We start from the raw sequence: 10,919 nt of genomic DNA on the forward strand, positions 1-10,919 counted from the left end.
AATTTATTGTGCTTAATCATTTAATTCATTGCCTAGATAATTAATGTTTACTGAAATGGTTTATGTTTGAATTAATGCTCTTAGTTTAAAACCTTAGATAATCTTACGCCGTTTAATCTGTGCCTAGATAATTTACATGCCTTCTATAAATTCTGCATTAGATAATTTTACATGCTTTATTTATTTCATGCCTAGGTAAATTTACAGAGCTTATTTAATTTATGTTTTAGTTTAAGAGTGTGCCAGCGTGAAACCGATTAGAGTGTTTAGGATTTATTGCTTTTTTTGTGTGTGACACGATTAGGTGCCCTGTTGAATCTTCCTTGAGAGACGACTTGGGTTAGCTTGCTCACTGCAATTGACCTCGTACGATTGCGAGTCAATTCACTAGTGTTTGAGTTGAGTCAGCTAGTGCGGTAGGCCCAAAGTACAGTATCCAGCTCCTCAACCCATTTGCCTCTGCTCTGAGTCAGCCTTTTCTTGATCCCTTCACATATTGTCCTGTTGGCCAACTCCACTTGGCCATTTGCTTGTGGATGAGCTACCGAGACGAATCTTTGAGTGATATCCATCCGATCACAAAAATCCGCGATCCTCTGCCCAGTGAACTGGGTTCCGTTGTCAGAAACGATGATCCTGGGCACGCCAAATCTGCAGCATATATTCCGCCAAATGAAGCGCTCCACAGTCACCTCATCGATTTTCCCCACAGCCTCAGCTTCGACCCACTTAGAGAAATAGTCCACCGCTACAAGCAGAAAGCATTTGCCCCCTGGTGCCGTGGGCAGCTTCCCGACTATGTCGATACCCCACTTGTCGAATGGACATGCAGCGTACATAACGCCCATAGGCTCCCCTGGAGTGTTGATTCTCTCGGCGTGTCTCTGGCAAGCCTCACACTTGCGGACGAACTCTCTGGCGTCTTTGTTGATGTTAGGCCAGTAGAACCCTGCCCGAATTATTTTGCGTACAAGGTCCCGGAACCCCGTGTGACCACCACAGCAACCTGCATGAACTTCATTTAAAGCAAAGTTAGCTTCCTCTGGAGATAAGCACTTTAGTAAAGGCTGAGTAAATGATCGTTTGTAGAGTTGGTCATTAAGCAAGCAATAATTTTCGTATCGGGCCCTCTGATTAGATTCCTTGTTCAACCGATCCCCTGTCTTGAGAAAATGTATAATAGGAGCCCGCCAGTCGTCTCTGTTCTCTACGGAGAAGACCTGTGAAGTCCCTATCTCTCTGGTATCACAGAGTAAGATAATTTCATCACTCCAGGTTTGTTCCACTGCACTAGCCATTCGCGCCAGTAAGTCTGCTTTCGTATTATCTTCCCGGGAAATCTGCTCGATTTTGAATTCCATAAACTTGTCCTTCATCTCGCTGATCTTGCGGTGGTACGCCTTCATGCGTTCTTCTTTGACACTATAACCCCCTGAATATTGTTGGGCCACTAACTGGGAGTCTGTCTTGATGATGACACATTCGGCCTTGAGTTCTGACAAAATGTGCGCCCCTCTAACCACAGCTTCATACTCCGCTTCATTGTTGGACAATCGGCAAGTGAATTTGATTGCAAACTGATATGTACCATACCCCGGTGATGTGATGTATACTCCAATTCCGCATCCCTCTTTTGTCACTGATCCGTCCACAAAGGCAACCCAAAATTCCGGTACGGGACGGCGAGTTGTTTCTTGGATGAAATCTGCCAACGCTTGTGCTTTGATCGCTGTTCTTGGCTCGTACTCCACATCATACTCCCCTAACTCCACAGCCCATTTAACCATTCTTCCCGACAAATCCGGGCGCCCCAATACTTGTTTGAAAGGCAAGGCAGTGCGCACCACTACCCGATGTGACAAAAAATACGGCCTCAACTTTCTCGCCGTGACCATGACCGCCAGAGCAGCCTTCTCTATCTCTGTGTAATTCAATTCAGAACCCTGGATGATTCGGCTGACGAAGTAGATGGGTTTCTGGTGACTTCCCTCCTCTCTGATAAGCACAGAGCTGATTGCATCTTCCCCCACTGCTATGTACAGATACAACGTTTCTCCCGGGACCGGCTTGGTTTGAGTCGGGAGCTTTGCTAGATATACCTTGAGATCCTCAAATGCAGCTCGGCATTCCTCTGTCCATAGAAATTTAGTGCCCTTCCTTAAGATTTTGAAAAACGGCATGCTGCGCTCTGCCGACCGTGATATAAACCTGCTCAGAGCAGTGATGCGCCCATTTAGAGTCTGCACTTCCTTAATCCCTCTGGGTGGTGTCATTTCCATGATGGCCTTGACCTTCTCTGCGTTAACCTCGATCCCTGCAGATGGGGTAACCTTGTAGCCCAAGAATTTGCCTGTTGTGACCCCAAAAGTACATTTTGCTGGATTCAACATGAGCCGATGCTTTCTAACCACAGTGAAGACCTCCTCGAGATCAGAGACATGGTCCTCTGCCCTTATACTCCGCACAAGCATGTCATCCACATACACCGAGATATTCTTGGAGAGCTGTTCCTTGAAGACTTTTTCCATCATCCGCTGATACGTGGCTCCCGCATTTTTCAAGCCAAACGGCATACTCCTCTAGCCGTAAACCCCGCAACAGACGGCAAAGGCCGTTTTGGCAATGTCTCCTCTGTTCATTTTAACCTGATGGTATCCCTGATACGCGTCCATCATAGATAATAAAGCGCATCCCGAAGTGGCATCCACCAGCTGGTCAATCCTCGGTAGAGGATAGTGGTCTTTTGGGCAAGCGGCGTTCAGATCTCTGAAATCCACGCACATCCTCCAAGTATTTGTTTTCTTGGGTACCATCACCGCGTTTGAAATCCACTCTGGGTATTGCACTTCCACAATGTGCCCTGCTTCCAACAACCCATAGACCTGCTCTCTTATTGCAGCGTCCTTCTCGGCCCCAAAATTCCTTGTTCGTTGCTTTACTGGCTTAATTTTAGGATCCACATTAAGGCAGTGCTCTGCCAACTCTCTGTCAATGCCCTTTAAATCGGCGGTGCTGAATGCGAACACATCCGCATTTCTGCGCAAGCAAATAATGAGCTCGTCTCTGACTTGATCACTCATGGAAGATCCAATTTTGGTCTGAAAACCCTCTTTCCCTGGGAATAATTCGATCATGTTGCAAACATCACTAGTGGACACCAGCGCGGTTTTTTCTGTAGTGTCCCTGTCTTTCAATATGTCCGCCAATTCCTGGCGCTCCTCTGCCGAGGCATTCACTTCGCCCACCTTTCCCTTCTTCCGTGCATCCGATCCCTCTGTTACTCTTTCCCTTTTCTGCCCCGCTGAATGTGTAAGCATTTGTACATGGCAAGCTTTCGATGCTGTTTGATCACCACAAACTTCCCCCACTCTCCCTCCCTCGATGGGGAATTTCATTTTCAAGTGAAACATAGAGATCACCGCCCTAAACGCCATCAATGCAGGCCGGCCAAGTATCACATTGTAGGAGGGCTTTGGCATGTCGACCACCAAGAACCGCACCATCCTAGTTTTGCTATTAGCAGCTGTAGTGCCGAGATTTAACGGTAACTCCACATAACCCAGAGGCATGACCATTTCTCCTTCGAACCCAAACAAAGGGGCATTCGTTGGCTCAATATGAACGTCGATTCCCATGTTTTGAAAGCACTCCCAATATAAGATATTCACCGCGCTGCCCGAGTCTACGAAGACACGGTGAACGATACAGCCGGCAATGTCTGCCATAATAACCAGTGCATCATCGTGCGGGTACATTAGTGTACGTAGATCCTCTGCCCCAAAGGTGATCATCGGCTCTTCTGCCGCGCTTGTAACCTCCATAACCTGCTTATGGTAGTATCCTGACTTTACTGCTCTGACCACTTGCTTCTTAGCCCTATTTGATGTGGGCGTTCCATTCTCTCCACAAATCATATGAACTTCCCTCCGATACGGGAGAGGAGGTGCTTGTCTTTCTGGCCCTTCCCTACGATTATCCCGATTGTCATTTCTTTGATCCCGATTATTCCCCTGTTCTTGTCGCTGATCCCGGTTATTTCTCTGATCCCTCTGATCTCTATGATCCCTCTGGTCCCTATGATCCCTCTGATCATTCCTCCTCTGGCCCTCATTTTCTCTGTCAATGAACTGGTCGAGGTTTCCCTGGCGCACCAGTAGCTCTAACTGATGCTTGAGATGTCCGCAATATTTTGTGTAGTGTCCAAAAGAATTGTGATACTCACACAGCTTATTATTAGGCCCCTCATGTGGCGGCCCATCCCGGTAGGTTCCCGGTGCCCGAAAGAATGGTTGATCCTTTACCAAATTAAAGATTTCATCATGTGGTTTATTTAAAGACGTGTATTCAGTAAACCGCGTGACTTCGTTCACGGTACGTTGCTGTCGGGGTGGCATTTCTCCTTGGGGTGGCAGTACCCTCGGAGGTAACCCTCTGAATGGTGCTCTGTCCTGGTGTCTCTGTCTCTCTGGTGCTTCCTCAACTCTTTTAGCTTTATGTTTATCGTTTTCCGCTTTTCTCGCCATCTTGGCGTCTTCTAACTGTAGATAGCCTGGCAACCTTGCCATAATATCGTCGAAATCCCTTGCAGGTCGGAAATGTAGCTCGTCGAAGAAGAGCCCCGACTTGAGCCCTCTGACGTAGGCACAATTCTTAATTTGAGATTCCACCTCTGGCACCTCCAGAGCGGCTAAGTTAAATCTGACAGTATATTCTCTCAATGTTTCATTTTGATCTTGTTTAATATCCATCAGCGACAGAGTTGACTTTCCCACCCTTCGCGAGCTTGCGAACTGACGTAAGAAGCGGGTCTGTAAATCCTCAAAGGAGTGAATAGAATTGGGGGCGAGCGTTCCGAACCATAGCTGGGCTGGTCCAGTGAGAGTAGTGGAGAAGATGCGGCACTTGATGCCCTCAGTGTACATATGCAGTGTGACCAACCCCTCGAACCGATTGAGGTGGACCTCTGGATCAGTGGTACCATCATAATCCAGAGAAATGGGTTTATAGCTCCTGGGTAAAGTGTCTGCCAAAATATCATCAGAGAAAGGACTACGGCTGCTGACGGAATGAAACCTTGAAGTCTTGGCCCTTTTGTCCTCCTTGTATTTTCCCTGCTCCCTTCTGTCCCTTGGCGCGTCATGGCCGTGACGCTTGTGAGCCCTGTGCCCTGGCCGGCCAGAGGAATACTCCAGCTCCCTTTCCTCTGATCTTTCGGTGTACCGTGATTTCTCTGGACGATGGGACTTCTCTGCTCTGTACGACCGCTCTGCCCTCTGTCCCCTGTCGTCCCTCCGGGATTTCTCCCTCAACGATTCTTCCAGATTCTCGAGTTGGTGTTTCAGCTGCGACACTTGATATTTCAACCGTGCCTTCTCCTTCGGTCTCTCTTCCTCAAACACAAGGGAGACGGATTGACTATCAGACTCGTCAACCCTCTCCTTTCTGACAACACTGTTGAGCCTAACACGGCTCCCCTCTGGTCTTCTTTCCACTTCCCTGTCAGCAGGGACCCCTTGCATTTCCCCAGGCATCACCGCCTGTTTGTTGATTGCCAAAATGTTCGCCTCCTGAGCAGCGGGAGGCGGGGCCTCAGTGCCCTGCGGGTTGAACGCTCCAGCCGAGGGAGCTACAGTGGGGATGACAGACAGCATCGGAGTTCCCAGTGCCTGACGCATATTAGCATAGCTGAGTAAAGCCATCATTTGCTCTGCCAGCCCGAAGTTAAGCGATCCCCCTCCAGACGTGGGGGTCAGACTTGGCAGATCAGAGCCCGGTGTTACTAGAGCAAACCTCCGGGTATTGACGTTCAACCCTGTTGTCGGAGTAGCTGAGATAGCCTGAAAACCCGGTGGCACAGTGAAAGTGGGGTTACCCTGAAGGCCATTGAACAGCGAGGTAGGCACCTCTGTAGTGACAGCAGCAGAATCGAACTCCTTCTCCAAGTTGCGGTGAGCATCAGAGGATCCCATAGTACCTACACATAAACAAAGTGAGAAGAAATCTAGATAACAAATGGATAGATCCTCCCCTACTGATTGAAAACCCGATATGAGAAATTCCAAGCACCGGCGCAGAGGCCGTTAAAAAATTCCCCTTAAGACAACTCCATGCTTGGGAAATAAACCCAGGGCATAGATTGGAACAATCAGAGCCCGAACAACAGAAAATTCCCTTGTAAACTCTTATCAAGATCCGGCAGAAGAAACAGAGTGTCCAGAGATAGACATAAACAGAACAACCACCAAGAAGCTTGTTAGCACAAAACGTTAAGCATGATATATAGCAAGGAATTTTGCAAGAAAACGAACATCATAACCCGAAATTAACACGATCATGTGCTATTTTAATCGGGAAAACCCAAAAACAACAAAGTTATCATGGCAATCAGCCGGATTAGTAGTATAATGCGTTAAACAGGGCATAGAGCGAGGATTAGTCGAAGAAAGCATGGAGCACACTAATAATTATCACCCTCAGTCGAAACATAGCCGCGAATTAACAGTGCAAACCCAATCATCACAGAAACAGATCATTACCCCATAATCCACCGATAAAAAACGAAGATTAGCCACAAAAACACGAAAAAAAACGACAATTATTACCCTTAAATGAAAAACATCCACAAATCAACAACACAAGCTCAATCGCAGCAAAAATGGAATGTTGACCAACATTCTACCGAAGCGAAACCCCATAAATCGTCAACCAAAACCCAATTCAAGTAGAAACAGAGCGATACTCCACAATTCACCGGTATAAACATCAGATCTATAAATAAAATCCCGATTCTACGAAGAAACTTTGTATTCACCCATAATTGAACCGATCAATCGGTAAATAAACACACATTCCCCCGATTCATGATTTACGACTTTCGCCACCTTTCCCCATGCACCAAAAACATAATTAAACACAGATCGTAAAGGATTAAAAGTACATCAACCCGAAAAACGTAATTAGCAGCTCGAAATCATCTGGGTGTCCGAATTATCGGCTCAAGCGGTACCGACACACGCAAACCCGATTGGAATTTCAGATCTGCATGCGCCGGCGTCCACAAACTCACATCCTAACTCAGTAGCCTTCCCACAGACGGCGCCAGTTGGTGATTCAAAGAACCAACACCTAATCTACAAAGCGATAAATATAGACTATACCTAGTGTGAATGATCGGAGAAGGCAAAGTAAACAATCGGAAAACTCAGAACGGGAAAAAAGTAGTTGTTGTATTCGAAAATAAGAGATAGCGTAAGTACAAGAGAGCACGTATGTTCTATTTATAGATTTACAAATGAGGGGTAAAACGGTAAATTCATCTGTGCTGCATGCGCCTTGCGTGTTTGAGGGTAGAATGGTAACTTTGCCTTCACGCGGGAGACTTCCCCGCGCTTTCTAGTGATTCTGCTGTTGAAGAGCATTCCTCTGACGAGAGCAGCTTCTCTGACGGATGTAGCTCCTCTGGTGGAGATGACTTCTCTGGCGAGGGTGATTCCTTTGGCGAACATGATTCCTCTGGCAAGAGTCATTCCTCTGGTGGATGAGATGTCTCTGGTGAATGATATTCCTCTGGTGGGAATGATCCCTCTGGCACGTACGACTCCTCTGGTGAGGATGATTCCTCTGACGGGTGTGCTTTTTCTGCCCTACTTGTTCCGCTGGTGGGGCCGATTCCTCTGATTTGCATCATTTCCCTACTCTGCATATATCACTCCTCATCAGAAATGACCCGAGCTATGATGATTGAGTCTAAGGTACCCAGCCATTTTTGGCCCGAAGCTGTCGCAACCTCAGTTTACCTTATAAACCGCCTTCCCACTAGAACCCTCAAACTTCAAACCCCATTACAAAAATTATCCACTTTGGCCTCTGTCCCTGTCACTCTCACTCTTCAACCCCGGGTCTTTGGTAGTTCTGTTTTCGTTCATATCCCTAAGAATGAACGGACTAAACTCTCTCCTTGTGCCATTAAGTGTGTGTTTGTCGGGTATGGTGTTAACCAAAAAGGGTATAGATGTTACAATCCTAAAACCCGTCAAATCATAACCACCATGAACTGCAACTTTCTTGAAACTGAATATTTTTACAGTACCCACCTTAACAGTCAGGGGGAGAGTGAAAAAGAGAGTGAGACCGACCTGTTAAGTTGGTTACCAATGCCAGGCCCGGAAGCAGACCCAACAGAAAAAGTTAGCCTTGACACCGAGCATATTTCATCCGCTCCAGAACAATCTAGTCTGCTGCATGAGCCTATATCTTCTCCGCCTCTGATATCTGAGGTAAGAGCTTCTGAACCTACAATTGTGGCTTCTGATTCTGCTGATCATATTTTTCAAATCATTGAAGAAGAACATGAGGATAATACAGTAGATGGAGATACCGGGAGATATGTGCTACCACCCAGGAGTAATCGAGGTGTACCTCCTAAACGGTATACCCCAGAGAAAGTTGTGAGGAATTCCCGATACTCAGTTGGGAATATCGCCAAGGGAAACTTGTCCAAAAATGCAACAGCCTATGAAGCAGCCTTATATGATGAGGAGATTCCACAAACAGCGGAGCAAGCCCTGAAGATCGAGCATTGGAGAAATGCTATGAAGAAAGAGATAGGGGCCCTAAACCGGAATCATACATGGGAAAAGTGTCGGTTGCCGAAAGGGAAGAAAACTGTGGGATGCAGATGAGTTTTCACAATCAAACGAAAACCCGATGGATCTATTGAGCGATACAAAGCTCGGCTGGTTGCAAAAGGCTACACACAAACATATGGGATCAACTATGCAGAAACTTTCTCGCCCGTGGCAAAGATGAACACTGTCAGGGTGCTCCTCTCCATTGCTGCAAACAAGGATTGGGATCTTCATCAGTTTGATGTTACAAATGCCTTCCTTCATGGTCAGCTTGAAGAAGAACGGGAGGTATACATGGATGCACCCTAAGGTTTTTATGATGAGTTCGAGGAAGGGGAGGTATGCAGATTGAAAAAGACTTTATATGGGCTCAAACAGTCTCCCAGAGCTTGGTTTGGAAGATTCACCATAGCTATGACGAAGTTCGGGTACCAGCAAAGCAATTCAGACCACACCTTATTCTTGAAGAAACGAGGTGATCTTATTTCTTGCTTAGTCATTTACGTTGATGACATGATCATAACAGGGGATGACTTAGAAGAAATCCAGAAGTTGAAAGCAAATCTTTTCAAGGAGTTCGAAATGAAGGACCTTGGGAGACTAAAGTACTTCCTCGAGATCGAAGTACTCAGATCGAGGAAAGGGATTTTTATCAATCAGAAGAAGTATACTCTTGACCTTCTTGCAGAAACTGGGATGCTATATTGCAAGCCAGCTGAGACGCCTATGGCTGTCAATCATGGGCTACAGATTGTGAAGGGAGCTGAATTGGCGGATCGAGGAAAATATCAACGTTTGGTAGGGAAACTTATATATCTTTCCCATACTCGGCCTGATATTGCGTATGCTGTTGGAGTTGTGAGTCAGTTTATGCACCAACCACAAGCTGACCATATGGAAGCTGCACTCAGAATTGTGAGATACTTGAAAGGAACCTTTGATTATGGAGTAATGTTCAGGAAGACTGGACATCTCGAGATACAAGCCTACACTGATGCTGACTGGGCTGGAAACCCAGTTGACAGGAAATCAACAGCAGGATACTTTGCATTCATTGGAGGGAATCTTGTCTCTTGGAGGAGTAAAAAACAGAAGGTGGTGGCACTCTCCAGTGCCGAAGCAGAGTTCAGAGGAATCAAAAGTGGTCTGACCGAAGTTCTTTGGTTAAGAAGACTACTCTCAGAACTGGGTCTCCTTCCAACAAAGACATGCCAGATGTTCTGCGACAACAAAGCTGCTATCAGTATATCAGAAAATCCTGTGCAACATGACAGGACGAAGCATCTGGAAGTTGATAGACACTTCATCAAAGAGAAGATCGAAAGTGGTGTTGTGGCTTTACCCTTTGTACGATCCGAGGACCAACTTGCAGACATTCTTACCAAAGCCGTCAATTCCAAGAGTTTTACAGAAGTTCTCGACAAGTTGAGCATCGGAAATCCCGTCACTCAACTTGAGGGGGAGTGTTGAAAATATTAACAAAGTCAAAAATAGCAGCAGTCAAGCCTCCAAAAGATCAGCCAAAAATTAACCAAAATCCCTTAATCATAGGGATCCTTGTATGACTTTGTAGCTCTTCAAACGTACACTTATACTATAAATCAGAGGATGATTGTAATGAGAAAAATAAGAAATACAATAACAATCTTTGGCTTCTTTTTATTTTTTCTACATTATGATGATACCATGTTTCAACAGTCGTTGTACTAGTAGTTTGATTGTTGTTGCAAAATTTCTTTGTAATACGTGGATAAAACTCGGGGTTTTAACAAATAAAATCATGAATTATTTTAAAATTTCTCCGTCCCAATGAAAACGGTGCGCTTCTTTTCGACACGTGATTTAACGAGAATAAGATTATAGTGTAAAGTGTGTAAAGGTGTGTGGAACCACATTATTTGTAATGTAAAATTATTACCAAAAAAGAAAATGCAGCACTTTCGTTGGGACGACTCAAAAAAGAATAAGCACCGCTTTCGTTGGGACGGAGAGAGTATGATTTTTAAAATGTGATGAATTAAATAATCATCTTTTCAGTTTTTGCAATTTTGCCCCACTAATTTTTTTCGATCATCGAATTTTTGACTTGGAGTTTATGTGGATTAGTTCTCCACATAATATTCATGTTACGACGTAATTTACAATAAAATTACTAAATGTTAAAAATTATGGTGCACATACAGGATACAATCCCTTTATAATTTGAGGAAATACTACGTAGTTTGCAATTCGGTGGCATAAGTTATAATTTATTTAAAAGTTTCAAAATATATAAAATTTGTGTAGACGCTG

At 45.3% G+C, this 10,919-nt stretch overlaps 1 protein-coding gene across 1 annotated transcript; it reads right to left on the reverse strand.

Annotated features, from left to right (window-relative positions):
• Positions 1 to 404: 404 nt before the first annotated feature.
• Positions 405 to 2,573, reverse strand: LOC131002399 (uncharacterized). Its single transcript, XM_057928900.1, has 3 exons — positions 2,351 to 2,573; positions 972 to 2,131; positions 405 to 812 (listed from the first exon to the last, which is right to left on the reverse strand). The coding sequence occupies exons 1-3, from the start codon at positions 2,571 to 2,573 to the stop codon at positions 405 to 407; spliced, it is 1,791 nt and encodes a 596-aa protein (XP_057784883.1).
• Between the last annotated feature and the right edge of the window lie 8,346 nt (positions 2,574 to 10,919).

The sequence above is a fragment of the Salvia miltiorrhiza genome, unplaced genomic scaffold (genome assembly GCF_028751815.1).
Source record: "Salvia miltiorrhiza cultivar Shanhuang (shh) unplaced genomic scaffold, IMPLAD_Smil_shh fragScaff_scaffold_132_2, whole genome shotgun sequence".
NCBI classification, from domain to species: Eukaryota; Viridiplantae; Streptophyta; class Magnoliopsida; order Lamiales; family Lamiaceae; genus Salvia; species Salvia miltiorrhiza.